General features: G+C 34.4%; 1 protein-coding gene across 2 annotated transcripts in view; it reads left to right on the plus strand.

Annotated features, from left to right (window-relative positions):
* FER (FER tyrosine kinase) overlaps positions 1 to 19,626 on the plus strand; it is a gene marked incomplete at both ends in the record, with an annotated part of 433,549 nt that overhangs the window by 77,477 nt on the left and 336,446 nt on the right. For both annotated transcript variants that reach the window (XM_084234011.1, XM_084234012.1), the window contains one exon: positions 11,217 to 11,339. In XM_084234011.1, coding sequence (XP_084090137.1) covers positions 11,217 to 11,339 — 123 coding nt within the window. The remainder of the gene's footprint in view (positions 1 to 11,216; positions 11,340 to 19,626) is intronic.

The raw sequence follows: 19,626 nt of genomic DNA on the forward strand, positions 1-19,626 counted from the left end.
AGTGAACATTGACATGTCTGCCAAAAGAGGAATTTTGGTTAAATCTGATAAAATCGTAAAGAATTGAGGTCCTGTTTAGCTCTTTTGTTTACTCAGTTTTCTCAGTTCAAGTTATGTATATTTATAAGTTATTTCTGCCTATCAATAGGAAATGCATTTGAATTTGAGAGACTATAAAATACCTATTCTTGTATTCTTAAAAAAACCCAACCTCAGCCCTCATGTTTCCTTGTACATTAAAAAAAACTTAGTGAGAATGTGCTTAGTTTTCAGAATGGAATATAAATAGGATCTCCTATTTGTTGCATCAGCAACACCACAATGTCAAAGAAACAGGAGTTGTGGAGCAGACTGTTCATTGCAGGATGCTGCCCAATGAGCAAAATACTGGCCTTTTTCTTGATAGAATAATCATACAGCATCAATTATCTGGGGTAGGAGAACAAAGAGACGGAATTGGTGAAAACTGAAAATGTGCTTATGCCATCTAGGGCTTCAGGGGTGGTGAGTCTGCTGACCAGGTATTTTTTATCTGATCAATGACCCGGTATTGTAATGGAAACCATACCCTAGACCTCCACCCCTGGTTCCAGTCCTATCAACAAAGTGCCCTGTCCCACTGATCAGTCTTAGGGTAAAAAGTCACACATCAGTCAATGGTGCCTGAGTTGTTCTCAGTCATACCTCCTGATGTATACCCATCACCCCAGGGCAATCAAGAATCCTGCTCTTGTTTAACTTAAAAGGAACCTTGTAGGGTCTGGCATGCTACTTTCTTTTAGGTCTGATAACTGATCAGCTAGGCTGTTCTGACCTTGTATTGGAATGCAGAACTACACATAACAAAATGGCAGCCAAGGAAGCCATTTAAGTCTAGCAGACCCACACCAATCGAAGAATAGTAATTGTCTATGTAGAAAAGTGACTCTTTTGTATTTTCATAGGGCATGAGTTAGCAAGCTACAGCCTATGGCCATAGTCTAGCTTGTCATCATTTTTGTGCAGTCTTTAAGTCAAGAAGTTCGCATTTTTAATGGTCAAAAAAAAAAAAAAAAGAAAGAGAATTCTATTTTTGATGCATGGAAATTATATAAAATTCAAGTGTACATATATGAATACATAAAGTTTTATTTGAACATAGCCACTTTCATTCCTTTACCTGTTGTTATTGGTTGCTTTCCTGTACAATGGTAGAGTTGAGCATTTGTGACAGATCATCTGTGGCATTGTCATCATGTCACACTGCTATTTGCTTACTGTAGATCACTGCAACACAGCGATAGAGCAAAAGCATTTTGAGTGTCACACATATTACTGTACTACAGCATTATATTTAGTGTTTTATTATTATCCATTTCTATCATTTCAAAATGAGAATAGAAATGGGATTTTGCAATGTTGCAATGTTAAGGCACCACAGAGTGTGGATTATTTTATTATCAAATTTGATGGCAAAGCATTGTGTTATTATGCAATACCACTGTCACTCTGTTAAAACAATATATGTTGACCAGAGGGAACACACTTCTCATTATTATCAACTTATGGAAGAACACTAATTAGAAAAATCAGAAAATTTAAAATGAAATGCCTTAACATAGCTGAAATTTTTCAGAAAAATAAGAAATGCAAATGAGGATACAACTAGAATGAGTTTCTGGCGACTCATTTGTTAGCAAATCAAGGAAAGCCAGTTATCAGTGATGAATTAATTAGTTTTGTATTGCAGTATTTGAAGAAATATGTCCAGAGAATTAGTCTTACGACAGTCTTTCAGTGAGAACATTTGTTTGAGAAGTTGTGGACATTAGGAACTATGTCATTAGTTAATTAAAAATAATAATAAAACAAATGATTTCAGTAAGTTGTCCTGGCTCTTCATGAGTTGCAGGTGTTATCAAAACTGCTCAATTGTTTATTTAAGGGGTCAATATTGAGTTTAAGGTGACTGTAGAATTACTCTTTACAAATAGCCTGTATAGAACAGCCACATGTAAGAATGTTTCCAAAGCAGTTGAGAAATCTCTAATCCAAGATAAACTGAAGTGGAATCTGATAAAATGTGTTACAGCTGATAATGTTCAAAATATTTGTGGATCAAGAAAAGCCTTACCTGGATAAATTTACAAAATTTGTGAAAATGTTAGGTGTCTAAACCTATGGTTATTCACTGTATTCATCAGCAGGTATTTTGTGGAGAATATTTAAATCTAATTACATGTGATTGTACTAATGATGTAAACAGAAAACTTTTTTTTGCTCTTGTAAACTTGACCGTCACTGATTCCATGAATTTTTGTAAGGAATTGAAATTGAATATCCTGATTTGCCTTTCATATAAGGCATTGGTGATTTGGAAGTGGTAAACTTTCATTTTGTTTATTTATTTTTTTTTTGTGCTCAGAGTCAAGATTGACATTTTTCATAATAATCAGAATTTCTCTCAACCTCCGAATTCCAAAAGCTTTTTGAAAATTATCTTCTGAAGACTTGATATAATATAGTGCTAATACTTAGAGCTTATATTGCATTACACTAATTTTGATGACATCTAATGTATTTGAATCTCAGGTAATGTCAGGCTGTATTATATATACTTCCTTTGTTTTCAAGTGCTAAAATATGAAGACCATTCCCACCAAATTTGTAGCTGATGCATTTTCTGAGCTGAAAATATATTTCCAACAGTGTTTTTGACCTTGATGCAAATGTTTCTATATTTCAAAATCCATTTGTCAATTGAATAGTTCCTACGTTCCTTCCAATTAGAATGAGTCTGCAATGTAATGACATGCTAAAAAGTATGCAATATAATTTTATAAATGCCTGCTAAATAATAAATATACTCAAAATCATAGGCTAGTGGAAATATTATTTGACAGCACTCATCTATTTGAGGGCATTTTTAAGGATGAAATACATAAAATGCCATTGTATATCTGCATTAACAAGTGAGCATTTACAGTTAATTTTTAAGTAGTAACAATGTACTCCATTGGTAACAAAGAAATATAAGCAGATGATCATTTTTCATGCCACTAAGATACTTCATATTGCCAAAATGTTAAAGTTCTTGGAATTGCTATTATTGTGAAAGGAAAAATATTTTATTATAGAGTAAATTCTCTTTTTAATTTAATATGATTACAAAATTCCTTTATTTTTTCCTTAATTGGGAATAATGTATAGATAGAAATATAATCTGTTCTTGAGTTTTATTTAAAATATATTCAGGCCTACGTCTGCCTTGGGAGAAACATTATTTTTTGAATCAAATTGTAAATAAAATATTACTTATAGGGCCTCCCCGGTGGCACAGCGGTTGAGCGCTGGGTTGCGAAGCTGCCCGCGGCCTCTGCGGTGCCGGTTCGATCCCCGGCTGCTCCCCGGCCACCAGAGGAGGGTCCCACATGGCGCGCAGACCTCTCCTGCCGCCCGCTGCTCCCCTCAGCAGTGTACTTTGGTCCTTCTGCCTGCTCTGCTCCCCGCTGGCTCTGGTGAATTCTCTCACCCTCCCGTGCTTCTGACTGTATCCAGTGCATGTATAAACAAAGCAAACAAACAAACAAAGAAACAAATAAATAAAACATGCCTCTATTTAAAAAAAAATATTACTTATAAAAAAGTAAAAGATGAAATTTAAAGTTACTTTTCAGAATAACATTTCTCATGAAAATAATAAAAGTGGTTAATATTATCATGTTATATTTATTTATTTATTTATTTTTAAGGATTTATTTATTTATTTTTGTACAAGAACCGGGGTACAGGCCAGATGCGAGGGAGGGTGAGAGGATTCACCAGAGACAGAGCGGGGAACAGAACAGGCAGACTACAGAAGTACACTGCTGAGGGGAGCAGTATGTGAGACAGGAGAGGTCTACTTCGCCTTGTGGGATTCTCGCTGGCCTGCCGGAATAGAACCTGTGCTGCAGAGGCTGTGGACAGCTTCATAGTGCGGAGCTCAACCGCCTGCGCCACCGGGGAGGTCCTATCATGTTATATTTAAAGCAAACATGCTATGCTTTCAAATATGTACTAAGAACTTTAAATATATGCATCATAGTCACAGGAACACTTTAACACTCTTAAGTGTTAAATTTATTTACATTTATTAGAGGAGGTAATGGAAGTTAAGAAAAATAACTATTGGATGTCTGGCTCTGGAACTGTTTTTTGTTATAATAGAATAACACACTCCATGAAATACAGTAGAACTATAAACTTGTAAACACAAATACTTCTTTTACTCTTCGATGGTAAGGTATAGTGCTTAGCTTTATGATAGGAGTTAGTCCTGAATTCAACACTCATACAGAGAACTAATGCTTCCCTCACTGTGTCACTATAGTAATGGTTTTATATGTCTGTTAAACTCTAGAATTCTTTGGTGGATGAAAGATATGTTCCCTGATTGAATTTTATCTTTGGTTTCACTTCAGAGATAATTCAGAATGATAAAAATCTGGAGTCTTGGTAGTTATTAAGGAATTGTAGAAAAGGTTTAATGTGTGGAACTCTAGTGAGAAAAACACAGGGCATAGGAAAGTGAGTTGAGAACATACTATCTGCAAGATACTGTGCTAAGTGGAAGCAATATGATGAGTTTACCATGGTGCCTGCGTCTTACAGTTTGGAGAGAAAAGGAAAAGAACAGAAGAGAGGAAGGTAACTGAGGGAAAAACACTATCAATTCAGCTTTAATGTAACATGCCAAGGCAGTGGTGAGAAACTGGCCTTTCCTCTGTTACTTCCAGTTTGGGGTGACAGAATGTAGTTGGAACAAATTCTAGGTAGGGTCCTGTGTTTTAGACTTTTAAGAGGATTATAGGAGATTACATATAAAGCAGAGTTTTAAAACAACACAGCTTTATGTGTATTTGCTTAATTCTTTATAATTATATAATAACTTAAACCAGAAGCTGAAATATAGTTTTCTTGAGAATGATCTCTAATCCTATTTATTATTTCTTTTCTGTTAAAATTGTATTTTTTTCACTGAGGTAACAATGTTCTATAATATTATATATGATTCAGAGGTATAGGTTCATATCTTCTCATATGTATGTTAGCACACCACACCCACTCCCCAGTTACCCAGAGTCCTTCACCATAGTAAAGTTTATTGGACCCCTTCCCACTTTAATCTCCACCATTCCACTCCTCCTTTGGCATCCTCAATTTTACAGTCAGATTTCTAGGGTTTGTTTTGGTTTTGTTTTGTTTGAACCTTAGTTTTATTTCTCTATTTTCCATATGGTATTTTCTTTCTCCTGAATTATTTCCCTTAGCATAATCACCTCTAGTTCCATTCATATTGTTGCAAATGTTAAGAGTTCATCATTTTTTAAAAGATTTATTTATTTATGCATACAAGAACTGGAGTGCAGACCAGAGGTTGCTGGGGGTGAGAGGATTCACCAGAGATAAAGTGTGGAGCAGAACAGGCAGATCTACTGAAATCTGAAATACACTGGTGAGGGAAAGACAGGAGAGGTCTGCTGTGCCACATGGGTTGCTCCTGGCCGGCAGAGGATGGAACTCATGCTGCAGTGGCTGGAGATAAATTGATAGTGCTGTCTATAACTGCTGTGCCACCAGGGAGGCCCAAGAGTTCATTTTATTTTATTTTTTTGTAGATAAGTTGTATTCCATTGTATGTATTGTGTGTATTGTATGTATTGTGTATTGTATGTATTGTGGCTGGAGATAAATTGATAGTGCTGTCTATAACCGCTGTGCCACCAGGGAGGCCCAAGAGTTCATTTTATTTATTTTTTTTGTAGATAATTTGTATTCCACTGTATGTATTGTGTGTGTGCCTGTATATGTATATGTATACATATATGTATATATATATATATATATATATATACACACATACACACACACACAGGCACACACACATATGCACACCATTTTATTTAATCATCTGTTCTTGGGCACTTAGATTGTTCCCATAGCTCGACTATTTTAATAGGGGCTATATTGAACTTAGAATTAGTGTTTAACTTTGAATTAGTGTTTGACTTCGAATTAGTGTTTTTGTAGATTTCAGGTAGATGGATAGATGGAATTGTTGGTTCTTATGATAGATCTATTTTTAATCTTTTGGGGAAACTTCCATACTGCTTTCCATAGGACTGGACCAATCTGTACTCCCACCAACAATGTATGTGGGTTCTTTTTCTCCGCATCCTCAGTAGTACTTATTTCTGGTCTTCTTGATATGGGCTATTACCTCAGATGTTATGTGTGTTAGGTGGTATCTCATTGTGGTTTTGATTTGTATTTCTCTCACTATAAATGATGATGAGCAGATTTTTTTTTTTTTTCATGTGTCTGTTTGCTGTCTCACATTCTCTTTGGAGAAAGTGTCTAATTTGTACTTCTACTCATTTTTTGATTGGGTTATTTCTTTTCTTCTTGTTCACTTGTATGAGTTTTTTGTAGATTTTGGATATTAGCCACTTGACAGATACTTGAATATGCAAATGTCCTATGCCACGCAGTAGGGTGTCTGTTCATTTTAAAGATTATTTCTTTTGCAGTTCTGAAGCTTTTTAGTTGTTGTCCCATTTATTTATACTTTGGTTTCCCATGCTATTGGAGTCAAGTCCCCCAAAACATCCATGAAACCTATGTTGTGGAGTGTTTTGCCTGTGTTGTGTTTTATGGTTTCAGGACTTACATCCAAATCTTTAATTCATTTTTAGTTATATGTTGTAAAATAGTGATATAGTTTCATTCTATTGCATCTGTATTCCCAGCATCTTTTGTTAGAGACTTTCACTTCTTCATTGTATACTCTTGCCTTCTTTGACAGAGACTAACTATAAAAGTAAGTGTTTATTTTTGGGCTCACAGTCCTTCCATTGAGCTGTGTCTGTTTTTAGTATAATATCATACTATTCGGATTACTACAACTTTGTGCTATAGTTTGAAGCCTCAGTTATGATTCTCTATTCTTTTTATCAGAATTGTTTTGGCTATTCAGGGCCCTTTGTAATTCCATGTGAATTTCAGCAGTGGTTGTTTTTCATCTTTGAATAATGACGTTGAAACTTTGATAGGAATCACATTGAATCTGTATATTGCTTTGGATAAGATGGCCATTTTAGCAGTGTTCATTCTTGCAATCCATGGGATTATCTTTTGATTTCTTCTGCCTCTCTCTTTTTCCTCTCCCTCCCTCCTTCCCTCCCTCTCCTTTTCCTTCCTACCTAATTTACAACATTGTTTGTGTTTTAGAGGTATAGGATCTCTCCTTCAGGTGTTGTTAGTACACTACACCCAACCCCCTCAAGCACCCATAGTCCACCCGTAGTCCATTGTGCCCTCTCTCCTCTTTGTCTTCTGTTTCTTTTAACAATGTCTTATAATTTTCATTGTACAGTCCCCTTGCTTGCTTTGTTAAGTTTATTTAATTTGTGTTGTGCATTAGTAAATGGGTTGATTTTAATACAATAATGTGTTCTTTATCAAGTAAGCAGGATATAGCTATCTCATCTAAGTCAGTTTTCCAGATAATTGAATTTTATATCACCATCAAGTTTATAATTTTACTAGATTTGATGTAACTCTCTTAGAAATATGTTTAAAATTATAGATTAAAATTAATATTTCTCTGATAAGCTGGATCATTATTATAAGCATCATTGATTATGTTTTGCTGGGATAGTGTAATGCCCTCAGAAAGTTACTGAGATTTATTTTGTTATTAACTGCAAACAAAAATGAAATAATCTGGATGGCTATATTTTGAATTCTTTACATTTTATCTTTGCCTTTACCATCTATACTATCATTAATTAGTGATCAACAAATTAAATCCTTTGTTACAAGAGATTCAAATCACATAGATAAAAAGAGTAAATATGAAATACTTTTTTTGGAATTAAATTATCCCCATTCATATCCCACACTATTTTCTAGTAGTAGAGTTTGTTTTGTTATAATGTTTGCTGTATTCACATGCAAGCACATATATAAATATGTATTTATTGAATGAGTCTGCTCCAGATGTCATTATAGATAAAATAACATAAGTCTGATGGCTTAAACAAGGTATTTCTCACAGTTGTGGGGGTTAGAATTTTCAGATCAAAGTGCAAGCCAGTTCTGGTTCTGGTGAGGCTCTCTTTGTGGTTTATATATTGCTGCCTTCTTGCTTTGTCCTCACCTGACCTTTTTATGTGCAGTATGAGACAGAGATAGAGAACTTGAGCAAACTCTCTGTTGTCTCTCTTAGAAGGGCACTTATACCATCCTGTTGGTGGTTAGGGCCTGAACATATGAATTTTGAGGAAATACAGGAAAATATATACATGTTTTATTTTAATATAAATTTTAGTATAATATTCAGTTTTACTTCCTTGAATATAAATGTTACCATGCTAAATGTATTTTGCATCTTTAGAAATTTACAGTATCTCAACAGAACTTTTTATAAGTATACCTCATTTTTTTTTATTAATTGTATGCTACTCTGTATAATTAATGGAATAAACTTTATTCAATCCTGTTGATGGACATTTAAATGTTTTTTTTTTTAATTTTCTTTGTGTGATGACTGTATTTTGGTAAGAAAACCTTTTAATGGTTGAATAGTGTTCCAATTTGAAATTTGAGAGAAAATTCAAAATTTGCCTCTGAAAAGTTGGTGCTTTTATTGTCTTATCAACAGTGTATGTATATTTCTCCTTTTTAAACTTACTTTAACAATACTGAGAATACTGGATATTATTACTCTTCTTCCTACTTGTCAGTCTTAGTAGATGTAAACCAAATTTCTGTTATTTAATCTGCAGATATTTAATTATGGGTCCGGTAGTAAAGTTCTCCACATTTGTTTATTATCTTAGCATTTTGTTAATGAAATTCTAGTTGTGTTCTTTGTCCAATTTTACCAGAGGCTATCTTTTTTCTAAGATTTTCTGCACGAACAGGGGTTTTGTTGTAATTCCACTGCAAATATTTTTTCACAGTTTCACTTTCTCTTTGACTTCATCTCTTAAACTTTACATACATTAAAATTTTCATAGACTACAATTTAATATTTTCTCTTTCATATTTTGAGTTTAATATTTTTCTTCAAAAGACCATAGATAAAAAACTTTAATGTGATATGTTAACTGTGTGTTTTGTTGTAGAAACTTAAAATTCATTTAATGCAACCATAAATTATCTGACACATAAGTATATATTAATTTTGTGTATTTGATTATTTTTGTATCTAGTTTGTAAATATCCCTAAAGCATTATTGCTATATGTTAAAATAGAAATAGCTTAATAGCAACTAAAATTGCCATGACAGAATCTCACTTTCTTTTTTTATATTTAATTTTTTAACCTTTCTTTTCTTTAAAATAATAGCAATAGTATCATATCTCATAGGTTGTCATGAGGATTCTATATTGTAACATAAGAAAATAATATTAGATATCACTTACTCATTGGCAACTAAGTTTGTAGTCTTGAATTTATTTGTTCCTCAAAATAATGCTTTGAGGCAGTTTTTACTGTACTTAGATTCCAAATAAGAAAATAGTACCGCATGGTCTCACTCATAGCAGGAATCTAGAAAACTTAAATAAGGGACAGGAAAAAGAATAACTATAAGAAAGAAAATATCAAAATCAACAAACAACTATGAACCAGAGACACTCTATGAGGGTGAGGGGGTCGGGGAAAGGAGGGATTGGGGTCAAAATAAGGGGGTTGTAATTGTATGGGGAATATAAAAATAAAATTTAAATTAAAAAAAAAAAGCCAAGAGAACTAAAAACATGCCTATGCAAAAAATACCCAATTATACTTCAATGTTCATAGCAGCATTATTCATAATAGTGAAAAAATGAGAACCAGTCAAATGTCTAGCACATAATAAATGAATAATCAAAAGGAAATATATGTATAAAACAGAATGTTATTCAGTCATTAAAAGAAATAAAATACTAATACCTGCCACAACATGAATGACCTTCAAAGATATAATACTAAATGAAAGAAAGTAGACAAAAAAGACTACATGTTATATGGTCCTATTTATATGAACTGCCTTTAGTAGAAAAATCTATACATTAAGAGAAAATAAATTAGTGCTTTTCTCAAGCTGAAGGGATAGGGGATGACTGCTAATGAGCCAAGTTTCATTTTGGTGTGATACAAATGCTTTTACATTAGATCATGGCATTGCTGTGAACAAGGGCCTCCCCGGTGGCGCAGCGGTTGAGCGCCGGGCTGTGAAGCTGCCCACAGCCTCTGCAGCACCGGTTCTATCTCTGGCCACCTGGCGAGGGTCCCACATGGCGCACAGACCTCTCCTGCTGCCCACTGCTCCCCTCAGCAGTGTACTTCGTCAGTCTGCCTGTTCTGTTTCCCACTCTGGCTCTGGTGAACTCTCTCACCCTCCCACGCTTCTGACTGTACCCAGTGCTTGTATAAATAAATAAATCTTAAAAAAAAAAAAAAGAAAATAGAGCCAGTTTGCAACTTGCCTAGGATATCAGGTAAATAATGGCACAGTCAGAATTTAAATGCCTATTTGTCTGAAAACCAAAAGCATATTTTTCACTGTATACTTTTCCTAGAACAGAACAGATATTTGTTTTATTTCTCTTCTATTTTCTGTTTCTCTTTTTCCTTTCAGTGAATAAGACTCCCCAGAACAATCACTGACCGATGATTATTGAAATGTTCTTTTCTGTGCTGTCAAGTATGTTTACCCTTAGCTATGTGAATCTGTTCAGCACCTGGAATACAGTTCATGTAACTGAGAAGTAGAATTTTCACTTTTATTTAATTTACATTAACTTAAATTACATGTGCCTACTGTTTGGGATTACAACCTTAGAAGTCTGATATTTTTTTTTTAAAAGGTTTTATTTATTTATACAAGCACTGGGTACAGTCAGAAGCACAAGAGGGTGAGAGAATTCACCAGAGCCAGAGCGGGGAACAGAACAGGCAGACTGACGATATACTGCTGAGGGGAGCAGCGGGCGGCAGGAGAGATCTGTGCGCCATGTGGGACCCTCGCCCGGCAGCCGGGGATCGAACCGGTGCTGCAGAGGCTGTGGGCAGCTTTGCAGCCCAGCGCTCAACCGCTGCGCCATCAGGGAGGCCCAGAAGTCTGATACTTTGAATATACGTGTGTGTGTAATGCTAGTATAATTAATGTGTTGTTTGATAATGAGGAAACTGTTCATTTTAGGTTGAAAACTTTAGCAGAAGAACTTATGCAGACACAGCAGATGCTTTTAAACAAGGAGGAGGATGTCATGGAGTTAGAAAAAAGAATTGAGCAATCATCTAAGATCTATGAAAAGAAGTCTGAGTAAGTAAAACAAAAAATAATTTGAAGAAAGATAACTGCTGTAATTTTACAGTAATACTTCAGTGACAGGTTTTTATAGATATAAAATTCTTAGAAATTAAAGCTTTCATTTTAAGTATAAAATTTTGTATACTTTTGATACTTTCTAGGTCTCTAAACGATTTTGTGTTTTTGTCAATATGTGTACTGAGCATGTCTTAATATTTTAATGGTTTGAAGTATTTTCTGAAACATTTTGTTAGATGCTATCTTTACTTTTATCAAATCATAGTCTGTTGCCAATAAAAATCCTTCTGAGATTTGCTGTGCTCTTTTGTCTTACTACTCTTTTTCTTCTGATTTATGAATTTGTACATAGTATCTTTCTGGGTCACCTGATTTTACATGTTTTGGTATACTCTTGTTTTTATTGATTAATTGTGCTTTTTACTCTCTTAAAATTTTAATTTTGACATAAAATTAATATTTCGAATCTCTTCTGGTAATTGTTTACATATCTGATAACGGTTACTATTGGAGTAACCACTTAAGTTAGACTCTTAAGGAAATTGTGATGTGTTGGACTTCTCTGGTCTTTAATTGGTCTTTCTTCCAATACAACTTTTAAATATTTTCTTTTCTAAAATTTCTGATCTTTTCTTAATCTTCCTGCATCATAGTCAGCAGATGTACCCTTTCTATATTACAGAAAAATATTAGTGTCATCATCATGTGACAACTCTTTGACTAGATATTGAAATTCACCTAAATTGACAACCATTCTCTTTCAAAGTAATGCTGGAACTATTACTTTTCTTGACTCAGTGTATTTCTTGTCCTTTTTTTCATATTCTTTCATCTGTTACACAGAAAATTTGTAGTTTTTTAACTTTAATTTTTGATTTATTCAGTGATATTTCTTGTGATATTTTTCTTTTTCCTTTTTTAAAATTATTCAAGTTATCTTTCTTACATAGTTCTCCCACAACCATATCACTCATGAACCATCACCATATTCCCTTGTTTTGTTCTCTCCCCTGTTTTGACACCCCTCTCTCCCCATCCTTTGCTGTATGCCTCACATCTATGGTCATCTTGCTAGTTTTGATACAGTATGTTCTCTTTTTAAATATGTTAAGGTCTTTACTCCTAAAAAAAGTCTCTACTTTTCCACTCACCCCAGATCACCCTTAGTTAATCTCTGTACTTTCCTCCGACTACTGCTGTTTTCTTAGTCAAACATGTTCTAAGAATAATTATTCTCACTCATCTTCAGCTTACATTTTCTCCACCCACATTTACCTGGATCCTGCATCATCTGCTTTCAACTTACTATTGAAAGTTATTTCTAAGGCTACCAACGACCATTACATTGCTATATTAAGAAAGTCTTTTAATGGAAATCCTTAGTCTCTAAGTTGGTTGACTTTATAGTCTTTCTGTTTCCTTGACTTCTGGGACTGAGGATGCCAGATCTTACTCATCTCTTTCTGGCTACTCCTTGCTTAAACTCAATCTCTTTCACTCAACCTGTCTATCTGGGACTTACACAATGCATGGCCCTATATGAATCCGCTTTACCTAAAACCTCCTGAAGATAACCAATATTTATTCTCACTCAGATTTCTCCATTTTACTCTTATGGACATGCAATAAATTGTCTTTATGACATACCTCCTTGAAGATATTAGAAGTACCCTAAATTACCCAAATCTATGACTGAATATGACCTAGTTTTCTCTTAGTGTTCTTTACTTTGTTAATGGCAAATCTTTTATCTTATTATGTAACAGCATATTAGGAGCCTACCTCTACCATTTATACTAAGCACTTATTAGAAGTTACTATTAAATACTATATTTGGAATTATGAATCTTATAAATGTAATAACAGGAAAATCTGAGTTATTCTGGGTAGTCCTTTAATAAATTGGAAACTTTTAAATAATATTTAATAGAAGATACCATCTGTATTTTAAAAATAAAATTTATCAACCATTGCACATATAAAATTTAAAAAAAAAGTGTCTTTTGCTTTCCTCTATTTGTAAGTCCCCTAACATGTTTATAGATGATCAGATAGTTCTATTTTTTATAGTTTTTAAATGTACACATTATAAATGACTCATGATTTAAAATTTAGTGTATATAAACAAAGAGAATAGAATAGCTGACCATCTCACCTGTATGTGTGACTAAATATTGTTGGAGTAGGCAATCTTTAAGGGTTGCTCTAGAAATTGTGATGTTCTTTGATAATTTGACTTAGATCGTTTACTCTCTTTATCTACATAATAAGTGTGATTCACATTCCTCCACTTATTTATATTTCTCAGGAGATGAGCATGGGAGTGAAGGAGAGAGGGCTTAAAGGATGATGACTATATGGGAAATACCATTTCTTGAGTTCTTACTCTGTTCCTCATATTGTTTGGCTTCTATACACACACACACACAGACACAAACACACATGTGCACGCGCACATGCACATTCATACACACACAAACTCACTGAATGTTATCTTCACTGTTTCTTCTGAATAATTGCCTGTATTTTAGCTTTAGGACTTAGAAAATTTAAATAAATTACAATCGCATACCTAGTAAATGGTACAAACTTCACAAATTAACTCCGAAGTTTTTGTCTTTTTGATCACAGAATTTGCTTAATCTTAAGCTTTTAATAGTGTTCTTATGAGAACAAGTTAGAAAGGATATCAAGCAATTCATGGAATGAGTCCTATTTAGTTCAGATTCTACTATCCCTTTGTTCCCATGGAGTTTTTATTGTTAGCTTCAGGGCATAATCTTGAAAATGTTAAATATATTCATATAACTAAACAGTCATTGTGAAATCTTATTAATTCAGATGTTGGTAACATTGTAACTTGCCTTTGAATTAAATGTTAATATTTTGCTAAACAAATTTTCTGAAAGGGAATTGAGGGGAAATGTTTGCATTGCTATTTCTTATATCCTCAGCATTTCCTTTTGTGTGTGTAAGTGGGTATTTATATGTATGGTGTGTGTTTGGGTAATATATGTATTATTTAGATATATAAATATTATTTAGATATATATAAATATGATATATTTAAAAGTAATTTTTATTTAGTTTAAAAATGATTTATGATTATTTTTACTCTACAACATTGTTAATTTCCTATACAAACATGAAAGCTACATGTTTAAATACATGAAAGTGATACAACAATATCTTCACAACATATCTTCACAAATATTGAAAGTATACTCTAAGTTGGAAATTTACTCTCCTATTTTTAAATTAAAGGAATTATAAAGAATTTTTACTTAACAGAAAAAGCATTATTGGTTATATCAATATGGGATAAGGTACTAAGATTAAAACCTTTAAAATTGGATTTAATGTAAATATCTCTAAAATATATTATAGTACTAGTGAAAAGTAAATTAATGTGAAATCACTTGATTGCTCTGATTTCTATAGTCAATTACATGAATTAAATAGTCAAAGAATAATTTTTATGTTACCTATTCATACTCAAATGAGCAGTGTTAATTATGTAAATAATGGAGGTCTCAGTGGAAATGTTTTTGCAGAATTTTATTAAAAAATATAAGTTAAAATAAGTAAAACCAACTTGAAATGGGATAAATTTAAATCAACACAAAGAGTCACTTTAGTTTACCTCCATCTACATTTTACTTCTAAAATGCATTCAATGGTGATAATATCAATTTTATCCTATTTATACTCCTTTTTGCCTTTTTAGAATATGGCTTTTGGGAAAATACACCAATCATGTCATTTAAGACTCAACCACATAAGAGTTAGTAATATTGTAATTGGTTTTAATGCTTGATGAGACTTCCAAAAATAATTTATTTTTTAATTTTACATTGCTTTGTACAATTATCACCTCATATATAAAAATATGCATTATAAATCATAACTCAAACTTACTGTCTTTCAAATTATGTATCTTCTAAGTCACATACATTTTTTAAAAAGTTTTATTTATTTATGCATACAAGAGCTGGGGTACAGGACAGAGATGGGGGGCGAGAGGATCCACCAGAGACAGAGTGGGGATCAGAACAGGCAGACTGACGGAAATACACTGCTGAGGGGAGCAGCGGGCAAGTCAGGAGAGGTCTGCCGCACCATGTGGGTTGCTCCCTGGCTGGCTGGGGGATTGAACTTGTGCTGCAGTGGCTACAGACAGCCCCATAGGTTGCATCTTAACACCTTGTACCACAAGGGAGGCCCCTAAGGCACATAAGTTTTAAGAGTGTTGGCTAATGTTATAGCAAGATGTGAGCATATAGAATATTGTTCTAGTCTGCAATTAAAGGAACTTTTATTTTTGCCTCTGTATTTTTAGATTATGTGTATTATAGAAAATATGTATGTAAATTGGGAATTCATTGAACGATATTTACTGCGTATGTACTATACCATGATGATTTTACTTGTGAAGAGTTAATTAACTCTGACACTATGATATATACATCTCTATTACTTCTGATTTTTAAGATGTTTATTGATTTTTTTAAAAGATTTATTTATTTGTACAAGCACTGGGTACAGTCAGAAGCACGGGAGGGTAAGAGAAACCAGAGCCAGAGGGGAGACTGACGAAGTACACTGCTGAGGGGAGCAGCGGGCAGCAGAAGAGGTCTGCGAGCCATGTGGGTCTCTCGCCCGGTGGCTGGGGATCAAACCGGTGCTGCTGAGGCTGCGGGCAGCTTTGCAACCCAGTGCTCAACCGCTCCACCACCGGGGAGGCCCAGATGTTTATTGATTTTAATTGTATTATTTGCTATTGTGGAAGCATTGATTTACAACACTGTATATGATTTAAAGGAGTAGATTTATACTCCTCAGGTGTATGTAATAAAACCGGACTGACTATGAAAGTACCAGTAATCTTTCACAACAGTCAATTGATTCTCTACCTCCTTTGCTATTCAAACCTTGTTCTACCTCTAATAACCTCAATTTTACAGTTAGATTTCTAGGGTTTCTTATTTAGGTTTAGTTTTGTATATTCCTTTTTTTTTTTTTTTTTTGTACTCCACATGAGTGAAATCATCCAGTATTTGTATTTTTCCTTTTGATTTATTTCACTGAGAATAATTCCATCATGTGTCACAAATGGCCGGTTTTCATCTTTTCTGTAGGTGATATTATTCCATTGTGCCTGTATGCCACATCTCCTTAATCCACTCATGGTTGTACAGTTAGGTTGTTTCCAAAACTTGGCTTTTGTAAATAGTGCTGCAATAAACATATGAAGCCAGACATCTCTTTGAATTGGTATTTCAGTGTACTTTGAGTAAATGAGTATAATTGCTATATCAAACAGTAGATCTATTTTTTAAAATTTTTTTAAAAAAGATTTATTTATTTATACAAGAATCAGGATACAGGGACACCCTGGTGGCGCTGTGAAGCTGCCCACCGCCTCTGCAGTGCCAGTTCAATCCTGGCTGGCCAGCGAGAATTCCACATGGCGCAGCAAACCTCTCCTGTCTCGCCCGCTGCTCCCCTCAGCAGTTTATTTCAGTCAGTCTGCCTATTCTGCTCCCCGCTCTGTCTCTGGTGAATCCTCTCACCCTCCTGCACATCTGGCCTGTACCCAGCTCTTGTATAAATAAATAAATCTTTAAAAAAAAAAAAAAAAACAAGCCAGGATACAGTCCAGAGGCGCAGGAGGGCGAGAGGATTCATCAGAGACAGAGTAGGGAGCATAACAGGCAGACGACTGAAATGCACTGCTGAGGGTAGCAGGGGGCACAGCAGGAGAGGTCTGCCACGCCATGTGGGAATCTCCCTGGCCGGTCAAGAATTGAACCCCTGCTGCAGAGGCTGTGGACAGCTTCACAGTACTGTGCTCAACCCGCTGCACCACTGGGGTCCCTTTTCTTACTTAAGAACTGTGGTCACATTGACTTATATTATTGTTGGAATTTTGGAAGTGTGGGGTACCCCTTTCATGTATATTTATGGTAGTATACAACCACCAAATCACCTGTATTCTATTACCACACTTCATTGTGCTCCCTCCCAGCTAGGTTTTCCCCTTTCCTAACCCTTTCCACTCTGAATGCTTCAATTCTGTACTCATTTTCAAGGGTTAGATTTTACTTTTTTGCTTTATCTAAACCTTTGTTTGGTTTCTATATATTCCACCTGTAAGTGAAACCATCTGATATTTTTCTTTATCTTTCTGACTCATTTGGCTTAACATAACCCCTTTTCATCTCCATTGATATTGCTCCAAGTGTTAAGAGTTTATCTTTTGTGATCACGGAATAGTATTCCATTGTATATATGTACCACATCTACTTGATTCTCTCATCTGTTTTTGGACTGTTGGGTTGTTTCCATAGGTTGGCTATTGTAAATAGTACTGCAATCAAAATGCGAGTACAGGTTTTTATTTGAAGTAGTGTTTTTGAATTTTTGGGTAGATGCCTAGAAGTAGAATTACTGGGTTATATGGCAAGTGAATTTTTAAGCTTTTTTTTTTTTTTTAAAGATTTACTTATTTATGCATACAAGAGCAGAGGTATAGGCCAGGGACACGGGGGGTGGGGGGGGTGAGAGGATTCACCAGAGACAGAGTGGGGAACAGAACAGGCAGACTGACTGAAATACACTGCTTAGGGGAGCAGCGGGTGAGTCAAGAGAGGTCTGCCTTATCATGTAGGTTGCTCCCTGGCCGGCTGGGGATCAAACTCGTGCTGAAGAGGCTGTGGATTGCTTCATAGTGTGGTGCTTAACCCCTTGCACCACCAGGGGGCCCCAATTTTTAAGCTTTTTTAGAAACTTTCATACTGATTTTCATAGAGACTGACCAGTCTACATTCCCACCAACAGTATAAGACAGTTACATTTTCTCTGCACATCACCAGAACTTGTTGTTTCTAGTCTTTTTGATATAGGCCTATCTCACCTATATGTGAGGTGGTATTTCCTTGTGGTCTTGATTGCATTTCCCTGATAAGAAGTGATGATGAACATTTTTCATGTGCCTGTTTTCCATCTGTGTGTATTCTTTGGAAATGTTTCTAATTTGCTTTTCTACTCATTTTTTGAGTGGGTGGTTTTCATTTTGTTGAGTCATGTGAGTGCTTTGTAGATATCAGTCCCTTATCAGATGTATGGTGTGCAAATATTTTTTCACATTGAGCAAGGTGTCTTTTTGTACAGAAGCTTTTTAGTTTGATGTCCTAGTTGATTATATTCTATTTTGTTTTCTTTCCTTCTGGAAACAAATCCCTAAAGACATTATTGATGCTTATATTGTGAAGTGTTTTGCCTATGTTTGCTTCTGGATATTTTATGATTTCAGGTCTTACATCCAAGTCTTTTCTCCATTTGACTGATTTTTTTTATATGGTGCAAGATAGTGTTCTAGTTTCATTCTTTTGCATGTGGCTGTTTGGTTTGCCTAACACCATTTGTTGAAGACAGACTTTCCTTTTTCTATGTATTCTCTTAACTCCTTTTTCAGATTAACTATCCACATAGTTTGTTGCAGGGCCCTCAATTCTTTTCCATTGATCTGCCTATTTTGTTCAGTACCGTGACATTTTAATTATTATAGCTTTAATAGTAGTCTTTTGAAAGTGTAATACTGCTATTTTTTTTCTTTTTTTTTCATCAGGATTAGTTTGGCTGTTTAGAGAAATTTGTGGTTTCATATGAATTTCAGTATTGTTTGCTCCATCTTTGAAGAATGCCATTGATTATTTTTATTTGGATTGCATTCAATCTGTATATTGCTTTGGGTAGGGCTGCCTTTTTGACAGTGTTGATTCTTCCAATCCATAAGAAGGGACTATATTTCCATTTCTTTGTCTCACATTTCTTTAAACACTATCTTAGAGTTTTCTTTGTGTAGACCTTTTACCTCCTTTGTTAGGTTTACTCCAAGTATATAATATTTTTTGGTGTAGTTGTTAATAAGATTGCTTTCTTGATTTCTTCCTTTTGTTTCTATGTAGGAAAACAATTTCCAACCACTATGGAAAGCTGTCTGGTGGTTCCTCAGTCTACTAAAAATGGAGCTACCATATGACCCAGCAATTCCACTCCTAGGGATTTACCAAAAGGACGCAAAAATATTGTTTGAAAAGATTACCTGTACCCATATGTTTATTGCAGCACTATTTACAATAGGTAAAATCTGGAAACAACCCAAATGCCCCAAAATAGTTGACTGGATCAAAACGATGTGGTATATATATATATATATATATATATATATATATATATATATACACAATGGAACATTATTCAGTAATCAAAAAAGATC

The sequence above is a fragment of the Talpa europaea genome, assembly GCF_964194135.1.
Source record: "Talpa europaea genome assembly, chromosome: 5".
NCBI lineage: Eukaryota > Metazoa > Chordata > Mammalia > Eulipotyphla > Talpidae > Talpa > Talpa europaea.